Genomic DNA, 24,603 nt, shown 5'->3' with positions numbered 1-24,603 from the left:
GCAGAGACATTACTTTGCCAACAAAGGTCCATCTAGTCAAGGCTATGGTTTTTCCAGTGGTTATGTATGGATGTGAGAGTTGGACTGTGAAGAAAGCTGAGTGCCAAAGAATTGATGCTTTTGAACTGTGGTGTTGGAGAAGACTCTTGAGAGTCCCTTGGACTGCAAGGAGATCCAACCAGTCCATTCTGAAGGAGATCAGCCCTGGGATTTCTTTGGAAGGAATGATGCTGAAGCTGAAACTCCAGTACTTTGGCCACCTCATGTGAAGAGTTGACTCATTGGAAAAGACTCTGATGCTGGGAGGGATTGGGGGCAGGAGGAGAAGGGGACAACAGAGGATGAGATGGCTGGATGGCATCACTGACTTGATGGACGTGAGTCTGAGTGAACTCCGGGAGCTGGTGATGGACAGGCAGGCCTGGTGTGCTGCGATTCATGGGGTAGCAAAGAGTCAGACACGACTGAGCGACTGAACTGAACTGAACTGAAAATATACCGAACCATTCTGATCAGGCACACTGTGGTGTGCCAACCCTGCTTGCTACCCCTTGAGAGTGGGAGTACCAGCAGATTAGAGTGACAGTGAGGCCAGCAGATATAAGACTAAGACACACTCAGGTTCGTTCCATACCCTGTTCCTCTAGGAACCTGCCATTCTAAGCACTAGGAATTACAAGCATCACTGCAGACTTGGTCCCTGATGTTTCAATGGCAAGAGTACAACAGCAGAGCTTCTCAAACTTCACTGAATTACCTGGAGAGAACTTGTTAGAAATATAGATTTCTGGCCTCACCTCCTAAAATTCTGATGCAGTAGGTCTAGGATGAGGCCCAGTAATCTGCATTTTAAGCGAACATTTCCAGGTATTCCACTGCAAGTAACCCATTAGGCTGACTACCATTCACACCAGAACCCCTTTGAGAGTAAACAGGGGTACAATTAATAAGCACTTCTGGACAACAGGCATTCACTGGGACTATCTTAGACAAACCTAGACAGGGTCAACCTACCTAAGGACCATCCTGAAAAATTCTTTTATCAAGGAAGCTCAATTAAGTAGAGCCAACAAAGAACATTAGCAAGCAGGACTACACCTTCTAAAAAGAAGGGAGGAAAAGGAAGGGCCGGAAAGAGATATCATGACTGGACATCTGGTTTACCTGGTGAACCAGAGAGAATTTTTAAGCTAATACAGAGGTACCTGCTTCAAACCTCATCTTCCAGTCTTTGCTGTTGAAATTGCCATTTATGATTGTCCAAAAGATGTCAGCACCATGAGGAAGTGACAAAGCGTGAAGAAGGAGAGGAACTGCCAGCGAAGACAGCTGGGAGAATTCAGATTTGACGACTCTCCACAGGCTGGGGAATCAAGAAAAAGCAAAGTGGTTACAGTTACAACAAACTTTCTAGAAATAAATCTTATTATCTTAATTTATGGGAAGTGTCGTTAACAGATGGCTGGTAGGGATGCTCTGATACACTCTTTTTCTATGTTAATTCTTTTTAAATGTTTGGCTGCATTCTGTGGCATGTAGGACCTTAATTCCCCAACCAGGGATCGAACCCTCAACCCCCCGCATTAAGGTGGAGCCTTAATCACTGAACTGCCAGGGAAGCCCTTTCCTATGTTAATTTTTTTTAAAGAAATTACTTATATATAAGAACACAGAAAAACGCTACCGGTTAACATTGCATGTTAACATAAAGTTTTAAACTGTATATTATAAATCCAGGTACATAAATGGACAATAACTGTTAAATAATAACTGATATTAGTTATGTTAAGATGATGAGGTGATAAGTGATTTTTGAAAATGCTCTTATAGTGAACATCTGGAGAATTTTATTGGTTTTGTTTGCCTAGCATCCTTTTATTCTTATTCTAGCAAACAACTCTCTTCCTATTAAGAACAGCCTCTGTACCAACTGGCAGGGTTGTTAATCAAGTTCCCCCATCTTCTCTATCCCAAGAGTGAACACAAAGCCCAGACTGATCAGAATACTTCAATGTAATGAATAGAGTGATTAGTCCAGGGGTGGGCATGTGACCAAGCACGGGAATGCTGGCATCCTTTTCCAGGCTTTGGTATGTACTCTGAAATCTCAAGAATAAAGTGAGATGTGGCTCTAGAGCTGCTGGCCACCCTGTCCCACCTCACAGGGGCAGCCTGCTGAAAGCCAGCACAGAGGGAACAAGGCTAAGCAATGTGCAGGGAGGGAGAGAGGGGTGGGAGACGAGAGAGGGAAAATAAACAGAAAGGGGGAGGCATCCCTGGTAACACCTTAGGAATACTTGCCATTCCTAAAATCAGACCAATACTGCTCAAAAACACACCTTAGTAAGTTAAAGCAAAGTCCCTAACAATACATGCCAGAATAATTCTGAATGCATATTTTTAGTAATAATATTTTCAAATTTTTTATTCAGTTATCTGAAGTATGGCTTTTGTTTGTTTTCACTTTGGTTTATTCTGTTTTGTTTCCTCTTTGGCTCTAAAGTTAATACCAGAATCAACATGACATTTGACTTCCAAGCAAGACTATAAAGTTTTTTGCCACTCAGTTCGTAGTCATTTCTTAGGGCAGCCTAGGAAACTAGTATATTTCCCCCTCCATCTTAGCTGAAACCTGACATCTTGCTGGTAACACAATTTCCCCTTAACCTCTCTATGAATCTTCATCCTAGTCTTCACTAGCTCCACACAATCCTTGGTTCCCATGGCTTCCTCCAGGCCTTCTCTTACCAACCTCTTTCTATTGAAACCCATGCCATCTACTTACAGGGCCCTGTCCCCTCTCCCTTCCCTGCTGAATGTGGTCCCTGCTAGACTTCCTCCTCATCCAAGCCTCTGCCAATGTCTCTAGTGAATCCAGCCATGGTCTCACAGGTCCACCTCTTCCTCAGTCTCGGTGGCCTTTATCTTACTCTATTGGGTGAGTCACTGACCTCCCCTCAGGAAGGCTGAGAACATTCAGTTCCCACCTCTGATCCTGACTTAGGCTATTTTTCCCTCTTTTCTATACTCTTCCCCCAAATGTCAAACCTCTTTTGGCTTCGCTTGCCTCCAGTTTTAGACGGGATCCCAGAGTCAACCATTTTGATCCTCTGGAATTCCTCATCCCTCTGACCTTCCACCATAATCAAAGCACTAATTCCCACTCCTGAATAAACCTATTGCCTACTTTTATCCACTTTCAGGCCCCAGAGTACTGGTGAAAAAAATCCACAAATTCCTACATGCCTGGCGCATCACAGTTAGGTGCCAGCTCACCTCGGCAAGGCCCCAAGGCTAGTGTTTCTTTGATGATTTCTTGCTGATGCCTTACTGCTTCCCTTATGTAACCTGTTCCACACTTTTTCCATATTCTTCAAACTCCCAACTCAATCTTTATCGCCCCTTCCCTCTCAGAGGAAGACATCAGCATGTACTATTCTTAAGGTTCTAGTTACTTGTTATGATCCCCTTGACACTTTTCCTTTTCCTGCAAATGCATCTCCTTTCAAAGGAAAAGGCATCCCTCCTCTTTCTCCCCACCCTTGTTCTTGATCTCATGTGCCTGCCTTCCAGGACTTGGCTCCACCAACTACTCCCTTTCCTCTACTTCTTTCTATGGACCATAAATGTTCCAAACGTCTTTATTCAAAACACACTTGACATCCACTTCTTTTCCCCTCTAAGTGTCTGATCATTCCCTCCTCTTCAAACAAACTTTTCAGTAGGAAGTTCTGTATTATATCTTAACATTCCCAAAGCCTTTGCAAGCTCTTTGCACACCCTCAAATGCGGATGGTCCCCAGTGATCTCTTTTCTTCATGTGCTGTGCTGTGCTTAGTCACTCAGTCACATCTGACTCTTTGTGACCCCATGGACTGTAGCCTACCAGGCTCCTCTGTCCATGGGATTCTACAGGCAAGTATACTAGAGTGGGTTGCCATGCCCTCCTCCAAGGGATCATCGCAACCCAGAGATCAAACCCAGGTCTCCTGCATTACAGGTGGATTCTTTACTGTCTGAGCCACCAGGGAAGCCCAAGAATAGCCTGTCCCTTCTCCAGGGGATCTTCCTGACCCAGAAGTTAAACCAGGGTGTCCTGCATTACAGGTGGATTCTTTATGAGCTGAGCTACCAGGGAAGCCCCTTTTCTTCATACTCATGCTATGAAAGTACAATTCTGACCCTGTTCATTGTTTCAAAATCTTCCAAAGATCTCCAAATACCATTAAGTAAGTAGTAGTAGTGTAGTCAGTCATGTCCGACTCTTTGCAACCCCCTGCCAGGCTCCTCAGTCCATGGGGATTCACCAGGCAAGAATACTGGAGTGGGTTGCCATTCCCTTCTTCCCGACTCAGGGATTGAACACGGTCTCCCACATTACAGGCAGGTTCTTTGAGCCACCGTGACATGTCTATATTATTATAACTAGATCAACAAATGTAAACATTGGGCTTCCCTGGTGGATCAGTGGCAAAGAATCCAGCTACCAGTGCAGGAGACACAGTGCAGGAAGATCCCCTGGAGAAGGGAATGGCAACCCACTTGAGTATTCTTGCCTGGAAAATTCCATAGGCAAAGGAGCCTGGCAGGCTACAGTCCATGCGGTCGCAAAAGAGTCAGACATGACTTCAAACAACAACAAAGCCTCTATTTTCAAAGGCCTTTCACTCTTGTGTCCCAACCTCCAGCTTCGCTTTCCATTCTAAGTCACTTAAGTCATGTCCAACTCTGTGCGACCCTCTGGACTGTAGCCCTCCAGGCTTCTCTGCCCATGAGATTCTCCAGGCAGAAATACTGGAGTAGGCTGCCATTTCCTTCTCCAGGGGATCTTCTCGATCCAGGGATCCAACCTGCGTCTCCTGCACTGGCAGGTGGATTCCTTACCACTGAGCCATCTGGGAAGCCAAGTTAACCTGAACCACACTTTTGTTTTTCAATTATCTCATTTGCTTACATATTAAATGAGAATTATATTTTTTGACTTATTTCCAAGAACACTGTAACAGTTATTTTAAGGTTGTCAGGAAGAAAATAATTAGTAAATCTAGGACAATATTTTATTATTTTTCTCAAAATGCTTCAGGAATGTCTAAAAAATAACTTTTCAGACAATATATGGAGAGATTTAGATGCTTATTAGCAGTACTACTTCAAGTAAGATGTTGAGTCTTAGTTGTACTTGGTATCTATTAACTTATACCAATTGACATTTTTCTAGCATACACTGTATTCTTAAGTCATCTAACAATTAAAAGGCATAAAATAATCCTTATTTTGCCTTTTCTACTTCTACAGTATCTAGCAAATTACTATTCCTCATGTTGATATACTTAAAAAATTAGACTCTATAAAAGAAATGTAAGTAGTTCCTATAGGCAAATTAGTCTGTCCTGACTAAGAGAAAGAACCCAATGAATTGATAAGTCTTATTCTAACACTGATTTTCACAGATGAAATCTAAAATAGAAACAGACAAAAACACTATTAGGAAAGACATACCTTGCAATCAGCATATGATCCTGAATATAGGCTAAAAATTGAGGATGATCTTTTCTAGCAATGTATAAACACTCTCCATGTAGACAGAGGATCTTCAGGCAATTGAGCATATTAAAAAGAATGTCTGGCTCTTCAAACTTAGCCATTTCCTATGCAAAGAATCACATGTTTACTGAGTTATCGCAAATGGCAATGCTACCAAATAAAATATTCAAATATCTCAAAAAACATACCTGGAAAATGGTGTATATTAGTCTCAACGTTACTGGAAGCTGCTGGTGGCAAAACTTTCTTTCAGTATCATTCTTTATTGCTAGGAAGAAATAATTACACACAAGTTAGCACAACTCTTTTCCCCATCATTCATGAATTATCAAGACCATAAAATGAAGAGAAGTAAATATAGAATATATTAAAAATATTCATGTAAAGTGTTTCTTTGCTCTCCAAGTAAGCATATATACTTTCCATAATGCAAGTGAGGGAAAGCTAGATTTAGGATCCTCAGCTTCCAACTCCCACTGTGTATTCAGATATCTTTCATTCCCTGAAGCAACCCCAGCCCAGCCCTATGCTCCTGTGGGCACCTAGTTCTACTGATACCTGGAGGGGCCTAGGGCTTGGCTAGGTTTGCCTTCCTATTTGAAAGGGAGATAGTATAGTGTGAAAATGTTAATTGTTCAGTCATGTCTGACTCTTTACAACCCCATGGACTATAGCCCGCCAGGCTCCTCTCCATGGAATTTCCCAGGCAAGAACACTGGAGTGGATTGCCATTTCCTTCTCCAGGGGATCTTCCTAACCCAGGGATCAAACCTGGGTCTCCTGCATTGAAGGCAGATTCTTTACCATCTGAGCCACTAGGGAATGCAGGTATTAAAGAGAGATGTGGGCTTCCCTGGTAGCTCAGATGGTAAAGAATCTGCTTGTAGTGCAGGCAGGGTTTGATTCTTGGGTCAGGAAGATCCCCTGGAGAAGGGAATGGCTACCCATTCTGGAATTCTTCCTGCAGAATTTCATGGACAGAGGACCTGATGGGCTACACAGTCCTTGGGGTCAGAAACAGTCAGACATGACTGAGCGACTGAGCAACTAACACTTTTACTTTCTTTTTCACTTTCAAAGAGACATACGCAAGTTGTATTAACACCTAAGGATTTACCCCAGGATTCACATGTATCCTTTTCACACATGCACAGGACTTACTCTTGCACAAAAAAAAAAAGGATACTTTTAAAGACTTGAGAATATTTAAGTGAGAACTATTCATGGTTTTATCTTCTTGTGAAGATCTCTAAAAAGACCTTTGCCTCTATAGTTGGGGGTAGGGGGGTGACTTGAGGAAGGTATATTGTAAGTGAGGCATGTCAGAGAAAAGAATTCACAAGTTAATTCTCAAATGTAGAAACTAGTGTAAAATGTTTTCAAATCACTATTATAAGTTTTGGCAATTCCTAGGATAGCCACTGGGAGTGAAACCATCTTTGTCTAGCATAAAAATTTTTTTTAGTATTTTTAATGGAGAACATATCTGACTACTGTAAGAAATAGGTGCCAGGCCACAAAACAGGAAACAGGAAATATTCTAGAAAGAGGAGGAAACCACTGAACATATATCAATAGAGCGTTCCGCTAATCTCTGACAGAAGAGCTCAAGAACCCCATCTGAAGACCCACAAAGCAGAAGCAGGACCAGGGTGCTCGGCAGCAGGGAAGGCGGGTCTTGGGAAACAATTCCTCCTCCCTGAGGAGACAAGTTATAACTGTGTCCTGCAAACAGCAGAGAGTAAGAGAGGAAAAATAGACCAGAAACTGTGACCAGAGCCTGAAGCAGTGTTTAGGGGAGGTGAATAGAGCAAATGTTTAGGTAAGTGGAGCTTATAAACAATTAAGCACAAGGGGAAGTATAATTTATAAAAATCAATTGCTTGATTTTAACCATTATTCAAATGGCAATTAATTGATTTGTGCACTATGTTGAGTTAAAAAAATCTATTTACACAGAAAGAGCACAGGTTATTAGATCGTAAGTGAAATCCATCAACCTACCAGACTTAAGACTGTACTAACAATCATCAAGACAGTGTGGTACTGGCACAAAGACAGAAATATAGATCAATGGAACAAAACAGAAAGCTCAGAGATAAATCCACACACCTATGGACACCTTATCTTTGACAAAGGAGGCAAAAATATACAATGAAGAAAAGACAGTATCTTTAGCAAGTGGTGCTGGGAAAACTGGTCAACCACCTGTAAAAGAATGAAACTAGAACACTATCTAACACCATACACAAAAATAAACTCAAAATGGATTAAAGATCTAAATGTAAGACCAGAAACTATAAAACTCTTAGAGGAAAACATAGGCAGAATACTTTGACATAAATCACAGCAAGATTACGCTTCCCAGAGTAATGGAAATAAAAACAAAAATAAACAAATGGGACCTAATTAAACTTAAAAGCTTTTGTACAATGAAGGAAACTATAAGCAAGGTGAAAAGGCAGCCTTCAGAATGGGAGAACATAATAGCAAATGAAGCAACTGACAAAGAATTAATCTCCAAAATATACAAGCAGCTCCTGCAGCTCAACTGTAGAAAAATAAATGACCCAATAAAAAAATGGGCCAAAGAACTAAACAGACATTTCTCCAAATAAGACATACAAATGGCTAACAAACACATGAAAAGATGCTCAACATCACTCATTATCAGAGAAATGCAAATCAAAATCACAATGAGGTACCATCTCATGCCGGTCAAAATGGCTGCCATCACAAAGTCTACAAACAATAAATGCCGGAGAGGGTGTGGAGAAAAAGGAACCTTCTTACACTGTTGGTGGGAATGCAAACTAGTACAGCCACTATGGAGAACAGTGTGGAGATTCTTTTAAAAACTGGAAGTAGAAATAGAACAGCCCATACTACCCAAGAATCCCACTGCTGGGCACACACACCAAGGAAAACAGAATTGAAAGAGACACATGTACCCCAGTGTTCATCACAGCACTGTTTACAACAGTTAGGACATGGAAGCAACCTAGATGTCCATCAGCAGACAAATGGATAAGGAAGTTGTGGTACATATACACAATGGAATATTACTCAGCTATTTTAAAAAAAGAACACATTTGAGTTAGTTCTAATGAGGTGGATGAAACTGGAGCCTATTATACAGAGTGAAATAAGTCAGAAAGAGAAACATCAATATAGCATATTAATGCACATACATGGAATTTAGAAAGATGGTAACGACGACCCTATAGGCAACCCAACAAAAGAGATACAGATGTAAAGAACAGACTTTTAGCCTATGCGGAAGAAGGCAAGGGTGGGATTATATGAGAGAATAGCACTGAAACATGAATATTACCATATGTAAAATAGATGACCCAGTACAAGTTTGATGCATGATGCAGAGCACTCAAAGCTGATGCTCTGGGACACCCAGAGGGATGGCATAGGGAGGGTGATGGGAGCAGGGTTCAGGGTGGTGGGACACATGGATACCCATGGCTGATTCATGTCGATGTATGGCAAAAACCACCACGATATTGTAAAGTAACTACCCTCCAATTAAAATAATTATTTTTTTTAAAAAAGACTAAATCCACCATGTGGCTTTCAGAGAAAAAAAATAATAAGTGAAATCCATGCTTTCCTTAGGCATTAATTCCTGATAGAAACATGGCTTGGGCCTCAGCCTTGGCAAATAATTAGTAAATCTAAATAAACCCAGAGACGTAGGTTCTAGTCTCATCCCTGCCACTAACTAGTTGCACAATGTTCGGGTTACCAATTTCCAGTCTCCCACCCCAGGTACACCCAGGATCAAGGGTGAGCAGGCGGAGCTCATTTCACTGTGTTTGTGTTTCAACTCCTCAGATGACCCTGATGCTCCATTACATTTTGGAATCATGTTGAGCATAAAGTATAAATCAGGAGTGAACAACACGAGCTACATGACCACGAGCAAGATGCTCAACCATCCCGGACGTACTTTCCTCATCCACACAGTGAGAAGGCTGACCTAGATCGGCAGGTTTCAAATCTCTTTCCATGAAGTCCTTTGTTGAAACAGAATCTTACGTAGAACTCCAACATATGAAATAGCACAAGACAGAGCGCTCTGGCTGAAGCAGGGTGGGAGCCTGGGTCTGCTCATCCTTTGCCCACATCTTCTCACCAACTGCCACCCAATTAAGGATGGTCAAAAGAAAACACAGAGATTTACAACCTCTAGTACACGCTAAGCAGAGAAGGCAATGGCACTCCACTCCAGTACTCTTGCCTGGAAAATCCCATGGACGGAGGAGCCTGGTGGGCTGCGGTCCATGAGGTCGCTAAGAGTCGGAAACGACTGAGCGACTTCACTTTCACTCTTCACTTTCATGCATTGGAGAAGGAAATGGCAACCCACTCCAGTGTTCTTGCCTGGAGAATCCCAGGGACAGGGGAGCCTGGTGGGCTGCTGTCTATGGGGTCGCACAGAGTCGGACACGACTGAAGCAACTTAGCAGTAGCAGCAGTACACACTAAGAACCAATGAAGCAGGTGATCTCAGGTGTTCCCTTTTCTAAGTGTCAATGGTTCTAAATAGTGAGAGTCAGCATTTTGTTTGTGTGTGTGCCAGTCCTGTCTGACTCTTTGCAATCCCATGGACTGTAGCTTGCCAGGCTCCTCTGTTCCTGGGATTCTCCAAGCAAGAATACTGGTGTGGGTTACCATTTCATCCTCCAGGGGATCTTTCCAACCCAGGGATCAAGCCCACGTCTCATGCATTGGCAGGCGGATTCTCTACCACTTTAGCCACCTGGGAAGTCAATATATTCACCCCTCAACTAACTATTTATACAGTTCCTGCTGAAGCAGTGAGTTCTAACCAAGCAGTCTGTACTAACAATGTAGTTACCCTGGTCTGACCAGATGCGCCATGAGCTGAAAACGAGCCCCCAAAATAGTTATTTAATGTTTGCTGCTCACTGAAGGGGTGATGGAAAGCCTGTGCTTCCCAAACTTTGGTTCTGGGGAGCGGGTCCCCCAGGGGCCAGTTCAGGATTGTGGAAGCAGGAAGATATAAATTCAGAGAGTGCCACAGTGCAGATCCAGAAACCAGGCTTTGCCAGAGAGACGTGAGGTCACACCCTAAATTCCTGAAACCCCTTCAGAGTTTGAAGAGCTGGAGATGATTTCATGGGGGCCGGTTCCTGCCATCTTGCTGCTCCCAATTAGCCTACACAGAGCCTTTAAGCAAACTAGAATGAGGGCATCCCTCTTCCCAGCTCTGAGCAGAGCCAACCAAGTAGCCTTAGAGTATGACTTGTACAGCTGCTCATGATGAGCCCATCCAAGGTCCCAGCCAAAGCCCTGGGGGCGCAGCTTTGGCCACCTCTATCCAAAAGCACCGTGCTTTGGCCAAATGACCTGAGTAGCTCTCAAGAGCGCTGGCCCCCTCCACTTGGTTGCTGTTGTTTAGTCGCTCAGTCGTGTCTGACTGTGACCCCAGGGACTGCAGCACGCCAGGCTTCCCTGTCCTTCACTGTCTCCCCGAGTTTGGCCCTTCAACCTTAGTTCACAGCTGCTTCTCCGTAGAGAACACGATTCAGTGTGGAGATGCTGCCTTCCCTGACAGGGTGGGTTTTGTTGCTCACAAGCTCCAGTTGCCAGGAACATGCTCAGGGACTTCTGCTCTACTAGAAGCACGCCCTGGATCTGTTCACTTCATAATCTTGAGAGAAATGGTTCATGTGCACCAGTCTGAACTTGCCCAAGCCTAGAGTAGGCTAAGCAACCCAGGTCCTGAATGTTCGTGCAGACTGGGTGGGATGTGCCCACCACTCCCAGTAAGCCACAGTCCACCTACCAGCATGTTCCATGGGCTCGGGGCAGTTGCCAGGGTTCTCCTCACGCTTGTTCGCTGGATTCTCCTCCTCCTCACCTTCAGGGCCTATAATAAACTCTGGTCTGGAGGAAAGGAGGCTATCTTCAAGGCTGTCTGTGGGCTCCTGAAACAAACACAAACAGCCGGATGAGCAGCCCTTCAGGGATGTGAAGTCCCTCTTAGTTCAACAAAGATAGGTGAGCACCTGCTGGTCCCAGGCCCTGTGCTGAACCCCGGGGGAGCAAAGGCACTGCCTCCAAAGACATTTAGATCAGCTATTTTCCGAAACATTTTCATTAGCTTAAGATACGTATGGAAAAAAAATCTTAAAAACATTGTTAAACTTCCTAGGCTAGCTTTCTCACCTCTGCTTTAATTCCTGTGATTGTCTCAATTACCCAGTAATTCCAACCCATGCTCATTTTGTTCACTAACAGTACTTAATTAGCAAAGAATAATAAGGGGTTCACATCAATATGTGTGTGTGTGCTCAGTCGTGTCTGATTCTCTGTGACCCCATGGACTGTAGCCAGCCAGGCTCCCCTCTCTGTCCATGGGATTTCCCAGGCAAGAATACTGGAGTGGGTTGCCATTTCCTTCTCCAGGGGATCTTGTCAATTCAGCAGTTGAACCTGCATTTCTTGTGTCTCCTGCATTGACAGAAAAATTCTTTACCACTGCAGCACCTGGGAAACCCTCACATCAACATATTTGGATACAAATACTGGTGGCTAGGGGAAGTCACATTTTTCAGAGCAAGACATTTCTATAACATGCAAGTTAAAGAGAGCTAGGTACAGCAACCCAAGTGTTCATCAACAGATGAACAAATAGACAAAATGTAGCAAATACATACAATGGAATATTATTCACTCTTATAAAGGAAAGAAATTCTGACACACAATACAATATGAATGGACCTTGAGGACATTATGCCCGGCTTCCCAGGTGGCACTAGTGGTAAAGAATCCACCTGCCAATGCAGGAGACACAAGAGACGCGGATTTGATGCATAGGTTGGGAAGATTCCCCTGGGGTAGGAAATGCCAACCCACTCCAGTATTCTTGCCTGGGAAATCCCATGGATAGAGGAGCCTGACGGGCTACAGTCCATGGGATCACAGAGAGTGGTATGCAACCGAGCACTTGGGCACAAAGACATTATGCTAAGTGACATAAGCTGGTCATAAAAGGATAAATATTGTATGATTCCACTTATATGAGGTATCTATAGGAGTCAAAGTCATAGAAACAGAAAGTAAAATGGTATTCTCCAGAGTTAAGGGGAGGGAGGAATGAGCATTATTGTTTGATTTGATGGGTACAGAGTTTCTGTTTTGCAAGATGAAAATATAAAGATTGGCTATACAACAATGTGAATATACCTAACACCACATCTGTATATCTATATATAACAAGCTGAAAAATGAGTGGGAGAGATTTGAAAAGAAAGAGAGAGAGTGTACATGCTGGGTATGGCTACTATTCAAAATATCCATCTCTAGTTATCCTCCTATTTCAGTTTTATTCTTTCTTTGAAGTTCCACCTTCAAATATCCTCTTTTAAAATCATCCTGTTTTAGGGGAAAGGTTGGGGGGAGTTTGGGATTAATATATACACACTAATATATATAAAGTAGATAATCAATAAGGACCTACTGTATAGCACAGGGAACTCTACTCAGTATTCTATAACAGCCTGTGTGGGGAAAGAATCTGAAGAAGAATGGTTATATGTATACGCATAATTTAATCACTTTGCTGTACACTTGAAACTAAACAATGCTGTAAATCAACTACACTCCAATATAAAATAAAACTTAAAACTTTTAAAAAATAAATAAAATTTTAAAGTATCTTCTTTATTTAACACTTTAACCAGTAAAAATTTGAAGAATTACTTGATTGCCAGCTCAAAGCAAGCAGGTGAAGACTGATGGGATACACAAAGGGATACTGATGGGATACAAAAGAAGAAAAAATTCAGCGCTAAATTGGTGTCTGGGAAGGTTCTGAAAATATCCTTGCCAGCTTCAGTTTTGATGAGACGGGCCCTGTTCCTAGGTCACCCATGAACAAGATGTTAAGTCAAATTACAAACTGATTTCCATAAAATTCGATACAGTGCATACTGACTCTTCTGCATATACCCAGTAACTCACCTATAATTCTCTGTTAATGGCAATATCATCTGTTCCCAGACCACAGAACATGGATTTATCCTCAATTTTTCCAACTTTAAACACTAGCTAGGGACTTCCCTGGCAGTCCAGTGGTCAGGACTCGGCACTTTCACCACAGCGCACACAGGTTCAATTCCTAGTCAGGGAACTAAACCCTACATGCTGCACAGCACAGATCAAAAAAAAAAAAAACCCACTAACTAAACACCAAGCGCTGTCAATTCTCTTTTCTAAAAATCCATCAGTCCCGTGACTTCTCTTCATCACCACCATCACTACCTTAGTTCAGGCTGCCCTGTTTCTTCCCTGAGTGATCAATTAATCTTCTGACTAGAATCCTGTTCCAGGTATCCAAATCCTCTTATCTCTCTCCTCCACTGGCAGAATTTCTCAAATTCATCAAATTATAGCAGCACCCTAATTAAAATTCTTCAGGATTCCCCCATTATCACTGAGATAAAATCCATACTTCTTAGTCTAGCAGACAGAGCCTTTAATAAATGTGATTATAAAATGGACCCTGCCTTTCTCTCCTTTTCTCTCCTTCTCTCTGCTCTATCAACAATGACCTACACACTTTCCTGAGTAAATCATCATCCTCTTTCCTCTGTATCATTTAAGCAGAGAGCTTCCTAGGTCTCAAAGGCCTTCTTTCCTATCACCTTCATTTCATTAACTCCAGTCTTCCTTCATAGAGGCCTCAGAAGCCGTCTCCTCTGGGAAGACCTTGCCCACCTCTAACACGTCCAACCTGGACTCGTCCCTTTTCTGTTCTCTCATAACTACCTCATTCATCTCTCTCTCATTATGCTCATCACTCTGTCTTATGGTGTTTCATTTACTTAGACATCTTCCTGACTAGACATTAAGTTAGATGATGTTCTCAAACCATCTATTACTGTGACTGTTGTAGGTAATAGATGTAAACTATATTCCCAATGAGTTTACAAGACCATATCGCAGGAATAGTACATTGTGACAAGTAAGACTAATGAGTTACGTGGGCTGAAAGGTATTTAAAAACTGAAGAAACACTTTACTGCATGTATAGTAGACTTCAAAAGATTTTTTTTTAATGAAGTCACTTTCTACCTAGACAAACACTAGGGGAAGAAAAAGAGAAGATGTGGAACACTGGCTCGAATGATTCAGGTTCATCTACCTATGATGTATGAGGGTGGTGATGTGTGTATTTAAGATGGTAAATAGCCCAAACAGGGAATAACTAATATATGAAGCGGCTAATTTATGGCATATATTAGCTATTCCCTATTTAAACAATTTTCTTAAAAAGCAGAAAATGAAGTGAAAGCTTTATTGGTTGCTGATAGAGTCAATGAGCTTTCCACACTGAGGTTAAATCAGGAATTTTCATGTCTACATCCAATCTACCTACTCAATATTTGATATGTACATTTTGTAGTATTCACTGTTCTCTAAACTTCGTAACAAGACATTGTGATAAAATTGTTTCAAGAATACCAGTAAAATTCATTTTACTATATAGTAGAAACTAATACAACATTGTAAAGCAACTTTAGTCCAATGAAAATTAATTTAAAATATTAAATTGTTGCCAGGATGAAAATTAAGAATACCAGTAATGCATTGTATTTATGAAAACTGTATGAATAAATATGTTACAACCATAACTCAAGATTCAAGAATTCTAACTCAAGATTTCTGTGTAAGATAGCCTCACTTCATATCAATTACCAGGAGCCTGAGTTGGTGAAAGGAACAGGGAAACTTTCTTTTAACACAATTGCACATGTTACCCAGCATGGAACATAAGGTAATACTGGAGAAGACTCATTCCACCACCTACGGTAGTCTTGACTACTATTATTCGTGGATCATCTCATTTCTTCAACTGCTTACCACCAGTCGGCTTTCTTCTTTGGGAGCCAGTCTCTCCAGGAGTTCACAAGCAAGCTGATAGCAGAGAATACTAGATTGACATAAATTACACTCAATTGCTTTTTCTTCCTTCTGGCAGGTGTGGGAGCCCCCCCAGGGGGCTTGGAAGACATTGTTTATAATGGAAATAATGTCCTTTGATAAGCTGTGCTCAAAACCCATTGTGATCCCATCATCTTGCAACTCCATCTGAAAGATATCAAAAAAAGGCCAAAAAAAAAAAAAAAAAAAGAAGGAGGAGTTTGATCCTTTTGTTCAATATTCTATTGGCACTCTAACTGGGGATAATTTTCACTAATTGCTGACAATATTAAATTATTTAAAGATAATACACCTTGCAGACCATGAATATACATTGCTTTCCATGGACTCTCCTAAAAAGAATATATACACAATACAAAGTAATGGAAATTAAGTTTTAATTCATGTAAGACATTTAAAAGAGGGTTCTTTTTTAAACCCATCACTTTGTGAGATGTCAAACATTTAAAAAATGTTGCTCCTCACCCAATGTCCAGATCTTGGTTTCTAAATACCTTTATCCACTAAAGGAACCAGAACTCCTGGGAGAAATGGCTGATTCCAGGAAAAATGTAAAATGAGCCTGGAACATTTTAACATGCAAGACATTAAGGACGTGTTCACAGAATGATGGGTGTATGTCAAAAGAAGCCAATTTGAAGGGCCTCCCATTGGCCAAATTTGAGTCTCAAAATAAATAATTATAGTAATGGATTTTAGCTCACTGAACAAAATAAGAATTCATGAGTATACTTGGGTATAAGTAGATTAAACAAATAAATATCAATATATAAATAGGAGAGAGGGAGAACCTGCTTCTTCAGTAGAATTCCAGCTAATCAATTAGAAGAAATGATAGAATTGGAAAATTATCATTTGGTAACCATCATAATAAAAATTGATTCAGAAATAAGTCACCCATGGATGCTAAAACTAGGTGAAAGCCTGAAGAGAAATGGGAAATCAGTCTTAAAGTAGCTCTCTCTAAGTTAGTACTAATTACAAAGGGGTAAGTAGTGACTTTGTAGTAGAGAAATCTGGCAGAAATCACTTTAACCAAGTTATTACCACCTGAAATGGGACATTATCATGTCATGTGCCTCCTGATATCAGACGCTGAAAACAACATAAAATCAAATCTGTAGCATGACTGGCAGAAGTGCTGAACCCAAACTGATTCATAAGGAAATGTCAAACTCGTGTTGAGAAATATTCTATAAAATAACTGGACTGTACTCTTCAGAAATGTCAAGAATATGACAGATAAAGGCTGAAGAACTGTCCTGAAATAAAGAAGACTAAAGGGCCAGGACAAATTATTGCAATGAATGATGCTAGATTAAGTCCTCAATCAAAAATCATTTTTTTCTTTTGCTATAAAGATGATATGATGATTATATCAATTTTAATGAATAATTTCTGTAAGCTTGATAATAGATAATAGTGTTATAACAATATTAATTTCCTGATTTTGACAACTGTATGCGGTTCTGTAAAAGAATGCCATTTTTTAGAAAATACACTCTAAAGGATTTAAGGATAAAGGGATATCCTGTGTGCAACTTACTTTCAAATGGTTCATTAAAAAATTCTATAATTAACACATACATATATAGGCTAAGAGAGAGAGAAGAGAAATAAATATGATCAGTGTTAACATTCAGAGAATTTGGGGGGGAAGTAATTGGGAATTTTTTGTACTATTCTTTCAACTTTTCTGCAAGTCTCAAATTATTTCAAAATAAAAAATTAAGAAGAAATGTTCCATGAACAAAGCCTTTTCTAAACTTCTCTGTTAAAATTAGCTTCAAAAATCAATTTACATTAAAATCAGCCCATCACTATAGAGTTATACCTTGCCCTTCCCCAAAACAGAATTACCCAGTTTGTTCACCAAGTTTTTTCAACAGAATCAATTCTAACAGTGCTAAAACTCATATCCACTCTCATATGTCAACATCATTGCAGATATTCAATGATTGCAAGTATTTTTCAGGCTCTTTAGAAAATCCCCACAGAAGTTTATGAAATGTCCTGAGTAATACTGCATCATTTCAGTAAGTGTGAAGATGCCCAACACAAAGAAAGAATCACTATACAGAGCTTCCCCTCATTCTTCACCTCTGAACTAAAGGAAGTTCATGCTTCAGCTACCTGCTTCAGGAGAAGATCAAACATGAGGATGAAACAATTTAGATTCATATCATCATCTTCACAATCAAAGTCAATAGTCCTTCCTCCTTGGTGTCCAAAATTCTTGAAAGGACTACGAAATGGACTACGCACAGGACTCCGAAATGGACTCTGAAAAGGACTATGAAATGGACTCAGCATATTGTGCTGAACTCGTCGACCAGGATCAGAGGCAACACTCACCTAGAAAAAAGAAAATCAGCACATATAAGTGAGCTCACAGAAGCTCAAATGGCTGTACAAAATACTTGAGGATGCTGTGGAAGGTGTTTCCAGCTGTCACACGGATTTCCTTCCTTAGCCAATGGAATTACTACCTCCAAATCCCATGCATCTTCTCAAAACATAAAAATAAGAAATAAAATCATCCAAACTTTCTATTTGTCAGGTAAATGACACATCATCACCCTGAAGAATGAAGGCAGCCTCTTTGCCATTATATTTTTCATCCCACCAACATGTCCAACTACATTGTCTGCATCTATCTAAAACCATAACCTGAACAATGACAACTTCCAGAGTAAAGCATGGCAAATCAATTTTAGAACCATTAGCACAGAATCTCAGATTGACTGGTAAAAGAAGAATGGTCTCTGACAATAATAATTATTACACTATCATGAGACAACAGTACATCAAGCCTATTGTACTAGTTATTTTTCATTTGCGAACCAACTCTTCCCCCACAAAAGGCCCTCACTGTCCTTTTCTGCCCTGTTCTATGCCCAAGGATGCCAAGAACTGAGCCTCTTCTGGCCCTCTTGCTGGACGGCTTCCAGATGATTCAGTCAATGAGAGGTACCAGCAGAAGACCTGAAGTTGGCAGAGAGAGAGGCAGGAGTATTTCTCTCCCCCGCCTGGCTCCTCTGATGCTACATTTCTGCAGTATCTCCATCCTCTCCAGTTCCTCTAGCCAGCCTTTCCCTATAACTTCAGCTGCCAAAAGGCCCAGGAACACTTGTTCCTTCAGCCATAGGTATATAAAGGCTTCCCAGTGAACTACTGCTGGCCTCTGGGTGTCTCACCAACCCTATTGCCCCCTTAACCTTTCCCATAACTCTACAGGCCAAGAATCCATAAAAGACTCTTTGTTAAACATCTGGGATAAATTCTGTAGCAGGACCCTGACTGACATACCTGTACATCAGTCTCAAGTCATATTTTCTCTCTTTAAAATCTCTCTAATAATCAGAAAGCTCCTTGAACACCATATTTAAAGTAAAAAAAAAGTAAAAAAAAAAAAAAAAAGAGTATCCCATTAAGAATCAGAATACCTGGATCATGATAGTGTTATCTATGGCAAATTGCTTCAGTTCACAGAACCTCAGGTTAAGTAGTTGTAAAATGAGGATAATAAGTTCTTTCCAACTGCCTCACACAGGCCTCACACATCTTCACATGTGATGTCATTACATGTGAATACTCTACACAGTATAAAGTGTTAATCATGTACTGTAATATTAAAGGTAACCAAAGAAAGAAATAAACTATAAATATTGGGCAGCTGGTTCCTATGAGGTACATGAGCAAATAATGATTTTTTTTTAAAGCATTTTAAAAGCATGAATCCTATGAGTATGACGGTATTATAAAATATCATTGATTCTTGCCTGGAGAATCCCATGGACAGAGGAGCCTGACAGGCTACAGTCCAATAGGGTCACTAAGAGTGAGATACAACTGAAGCAACTTGGGTAGACACGCACATAAATGTCACATATAGATGTAAATTCTCTGAATGGCTCTTGTGAGCATCATGACTTTCCTTGGTCATTGACTATTAGAGACTAAAACAACTTTTTAGAAATAAAAGTAAATTTAAATTTTTAAAAACTTGTAAAAATTTTTAAAAAGCACTAAATACAATCTATGATCCCATGATTTTGTTATGTTCTCTAATCCTAGATAGCAGGCAGAATGACTGGAGGATTGTGGTATACAGCAGGGAAGATGTTTTGGAGAGGCTAGACAGGACTAGAAGCCCAGAACAGTCCTCACCCACCACCAGATGACAGTCAGCCTCTCCAAAGCTGATCATGGTCTTGTCAGTACAAGAGCAGAAACTTTATCAGGTCCTCCATAGAAAAGTTATCATAAACATCCAACAGCTTCCATATGCTTTAGACCAGACTATCCTGACTTTTCTCATCCTCAGAGGCACAAAGGGATCAGTAAGATGGGCTGTTAGTTAACAGTGACAGTATCACTCACGGTCACCACTAGCTGATCATTTTCTCCCAAAACACAGTAGAAAAAAACACACAAACAACAATATCCAAACTCCTCATTCCCAAAGTAAAGCACTGATCTGCCCAGCACCTGGAAAGAATTCTTCTTCACCAGAAAACCAAAAAAAAAAAAAAAGGAGTAGTACCCCACAAGCTACTTTGTTCTGGTTTATCAAGGGGAGAGGTAGCTAACAGAGATGTGTAGGAGAAAAACTCAAAGGAAAATTAAAACTCAATAGCTGATTATAGAATATATCAAATATATCTTAGATCGATGTTTTCTGTTATTCAATGTGCTTAAAAGGTTAATAGAGTGGATGGGATAGGATGAAAAGGCATTTCCAGAGCAGTTTATGATGATGCCACTTTAAGGCCCACTATAATTGACAAGAGTTTTCAAAATCTTAACAAGTAAGACAAAGACAATTATGGCAATAATTACCCTTCGAGCTGCAAGGTTCCCTGCCAGTTCACTGACTCTTGATTTTCTTTGATTTGCCAGTTCTTTGACAGAATTAACTCCATCAGAAAACATACTGATTAATAGCTGAAGTGGAACCATGATGTCTAACTCCGATAATACCTGGGGAAAAAAAGGCATATGTCCCCCCAAAACATAAACTTTAAAACTCCAAAAAAACTACATTTAACACTTTTTCATAAAGTGACCTATTGAACATAAGGACATTAGCCTCACATATTCTATCTGCAGTTGTCCTCAATTTTATTCTATCTGCAGTTGTCCTCAATTTTTCATACTAAAAAATTCAAAGCTATCATCAAATATTCCGACTCCTCCACCCTCCACATTGGATAAATTGCCATGTTCTTTCTAACAAAACTTCTAACAAAGTATCTCCTGTCCCCTTCTTTCCATGTCATTCTTGTTGCCTTGGTTCATTGCTTTTCTCCTGAACTGGTATAATCTGCAACCAATCTGCAATTAACAAACATACAGATTTACAGATTCTTTGCAGTAACTCCCTGCTGCCCTACCTGAGGAGCTAAAGTTCATAAGCTAAAAGCTATTGCCCAAAATGATCAAAAGTATGATTCACTTACATGAAGCCACAGTAAAGCTTGTTCCTGCACGGAGGAAGGGTATCCTGTGAACCGACAACTAATAAAGCCAAACATCTCTTCCATTGAAAAAGGTAGAGGGCAAAGCTCAATGTCAAACATTTTGCTGGAAAGCAAAGCAACAAAAGTAAATGATCAAAGGTATATATTGGGGTTTACTGTTGTCTTCCCAACTATATCTTATTTGGGGAACCAAACATTCTAGATTAGTCTGAGTTCTGAACAGTTATTAGCATGTTTCATTTTATTGTAATAGCTTATGTCCTTAGAACAGATATGAATAATCCTTATGGTTGTTGATAACATTAGTGTTCATATTCACACTGCATTTAATAGAAGGAATTGCATTTTCTAAGAAACTAGAGTTGCTTCTCAGCATCTTAAAACGTGTCCCTTTGTACTTTTCCAACTTTATCCAAATCATAATTATATTTGAAGATAAACAATGTTTTTATTATATACTTTATTTGTAAACAAACAATATCTATTTATTATCCCATCAGAACAAAATCCTTTCTGAACAATTACAGATCATCTTGGCACAATTTACAGCAATTATTGTTCAGTCGCTCAGTCATGTCCAATCCCATGGGGTCGCCGAATCAGACGCAACTGAGCGACTGAATAACAATAAAAACAACAAAAGCTTCTATTTGAACATTCAAATTTCTCAGTAGGTTTGTAAAAAATCTATAAGGTTATATAAAACACTTAGCACAGTGCCTGGCACACAGTACATGCTTCATAAATGCTAGATATCATTATAATTACAGTGACTTCATTAAACTACTTACCCACCTTAATACTTCCCTGAATTCTTTTAACTGATTATCTGGGACTTCTGTTCTGATGGCTTCCAGCCACTCCGGCATGATGCATTCCCACACGGACTGACTGATCACATTGTAGGGGATCAGGCAGAGGATTCGGTTGAGACCTTCCTTCAGCTGAGTCACTGTGCTACAGGATTTATCCCAGTATCCACCAACCTGATGGGATTTCCACAGCCACAGGGGAAAAGAACAAAATGCACTCGTTACATTTATACCCAAGGAAATACTGAATGAAATGGGTACAGAGAAAGACCACAATCCATTACATCTGAAACCTGTGCCAAGTATATTGAGTGAGGTTTGTGAAAAAACTACAAACCACCAGGATCCCTTAGTTTCCAAAAAGAAAACAGTTGCAAATAGATCCAAACACTGACCAGAGACTGAACTTGAACTATTTTACTGCAGATTTTCCAAATCGTATGTGCATTAAAATTCCAAAAATTTATTCCTAGAACAATGAAGCTTTATTTCTAAGGTGTGACAAATCCCCTGCAAATATGTGCAGTTATACCTGCATTTCAAAGGAACATAGATTTCTACTACTGTACACTTTGTACTGGAGACTTTTCTTCATGGAAAATGAAGTGGCAGAGAGTACTCTTTTTTTCCTACACTGCATATTCTGTCACAATTTTTTTCCTAAGAATGTTCTAAAGCTGGTTGAATCCATGAATTTTTAAAAAATGGTATTTTTTTTAACTAATTAAGATAGGATATTAATTTTCTAAGGCATAAAATCTTAAAATCACAACTTGAGGTTCTGTTTGTAATTCTGATTTTAGATAAATATATATTACTATTACATGTATCAAAGTAACAAAGGGTTGACTGGTCCTAGATCTTTACCATGTAACACAAATTTGGGGGGAAACTTCATTATTTTTCCCTTGCAGTTTTACTGAGTTATGATTGACATACAGCAGTGTATAAGTTTAAAGTCTGTAACATACTGATTTGACTTACATACATCATGAAACAATTACTACAGTAGATATAGTGAACTTCCGTCCCTGGAGGAAGGCATGGCAACCCACTCCAGTATTCTTGGCTGGAGAATCCCCATGAACAGAGGAGCCTGGCAGGCTACAGTCCATGGGGTCACAAAGAATTGGACATGACTGAGTGATTAAGTACATCATCCCATGTAGATACAAAATAAAAGAAATAGAAAGGTATTTTTCCCTTGTGATGAGAACTCTTAAAATGTACTCTCTTAACTTTGACATAAACAGCAATGTTAATTATATTTATCATGCTTTTACATTATATCCTGGTATTATAACTGAAATTTTGTACCTTTTGACTGCCTTTATCTAATTCCCCTTTCCACCACCCCCACCTCTGGTAACCATAAATATGATCTCTTTTTCCATGAGTTGGTTTGTTCCTTTTTGAAGGATGATTGACCAATAGCACCATGTTAGTTCCTGTCATACAACTTCAGTTCAGTTCAGTCGCTCAGTCATGTCCGACTCTTTGCAATCCCTTGAATTGCAGCATGCAAGGCCTCCCTGTCCATCACCAACTCCCAGAGCCCACCCAAACTCATGTCCATTGAGTCAGTGATGCCATCCAACCATCTCATCCTCCGTCGTCCCCTTTCCCTCCTGCCCTCCATCTTTCCATAGTGATTTGATATTTCTATACATTTCAAAATGATCGCCACAATAAATCTAGTTATCATGTCACCATATAAAGATATTAGTTACTGACTCTATTCCCCCTACACTGTACATTTCATATCTGTGATTCATTTATTTTGCAACTGGAAGTTTATGCCTCTTAAACTTCTCACCTATTTCTCTCTTCTCCCAAACCTCCTCCGCTCTGGGAAACACCGTTTCTTCTTTGTATCTACAACTCTGTCTCTGTTTTGTTATGTTTATTCATTTGTTTTTTTAGGCTCCACATATAAGTGAAATCATTCAGTATTTGTCTTTCTTTGACTTATTTCAGTTAGCATAATGCTCTGTAGGCTTATCCATGTTGTCATAAAGGCAACATTCTTTTTCATTCTTTTTTATGGTTGAGCAATATTCCATCACGTATGTACCACATTTTTATACATTCATCTATCCATGGACACTTAGGTTGCTTCCAGGTCTTGTATATTGTAAATAATGCTGCAATTAATATAGGGGTGCATATATCTATTCTAATTAGTGTTTTTGCTTTCTTTGGGCAAAATGGCCAACAGTGGAGTTGCTGAATCATATGATAGTTCTGTTTTTAAGTTTTTTGAGGAATCCCCATACTGTTTTCCATAGCAGATGCATCACATTCCCATAGACAGGGCACAAAAGTTTCCTTTTCTCCACACCCTCATCAGTGCTTGCTATTCGTCATCTTTTTGGTAACAGCCATTCTGACAGGTATAAGGTGATATCTCATTGTACTTTTGATTTGCACTTCCCTGAGTACATCATGAGAAACGCTGGGCTGGAAGAAACACAAGCTGGAATCAAGATTGCCGGGAGAAATATCAATAACCTCAGATATGCAGATGACACCACCCTTATGGCAGAAAGTGAAGAGGAACTCAAAAGCCTCTTGATGAAAGTGAAAGGGGAGACTGAAAAAGTTGGCTTAAAGCTCAACATTCAGAAAACGAAGATCATGGCATCTGGTCCCATCACTTCATGGGAAATAGACGGGGAAACAGTGGAAACAGTGTCAGACTTTATTTTGGGGGACCCCAAAATCACTGCAGATGGTGACTGCAGCCATGAAATTAAAAGACGCTTACTCCTTGGAAG

At 40.1% G+C, this 24,603-nt stretch overlaps 1 protein-coding gene across 6 annotated transcripts in view; it reads right to left on the bottom strand.

Moving 5' to 3' along the window:
* The window catches only part of UNC79 (unc-79 homolog (C. elegans)), a 286,801-nt gene that overhangs the window by 110,257 nt on the left and 151,941 nt on the right, over positions 1–24,603 (bottom strand). For all 6 annotated transcript variants that reach the window (XM_010836213.1, XM_010836214.1, XM_010836215.1 and 3 more), the window contains 9 exons: positions 21,810–22,000; positions 20,994–21,117; positions 20,374–20,514; positions 17,665–17,886; positions 15,451–15,678; positions 11,369–11,510; positions 5,733–5,812; positions 5,500–5,648; positions 1,206–1,363 (listed from right to left, as the gene is read on the bottom strand). In XM_010836213.1, the coding sequence (XP_010834515.1) occupies positions 1,206–1,363; positions 5,500–5,648; positions 5,733–5,812; positions 11,369–11,510; positions 15,451–15,678; positions 17,665–17,886; positions 20,374–20,514; positions 20,994–21,117; positions 21,810–22,000 (1,435 nt within the window). The remainder of the gene's footprint in view (positions 1–1,205; positions 1,364–5,499; positions 5,649–5,732; positions 5,813–11,368; positions 11,511–15,450; positions 15,679–17,664; positions 17,887–20,373; positions 20,515–20,993; positions 21,118–21,809; positions 22,001–24,603) is intronic.

This window comes from Bison bison, unplaced genomic scaffold, assembly GCF_000754665.1.
Source record: "Bison bison bison isolate TAMUID 2011002044 unplaced genomic scaffold, Bison_UMD1.0 scf7180017864061, whole genome shotgun sequence".
NCBI classification, from domain to species: domain Eukaryota; kingdom Metazoa; phylum Chordata; class Mammalia; order Artiodactyla; family Bovidae; genus Bison; species Bison bison.
This window is presented reverse-complemented; position numbering and strand designations above follow the sequence as displayed.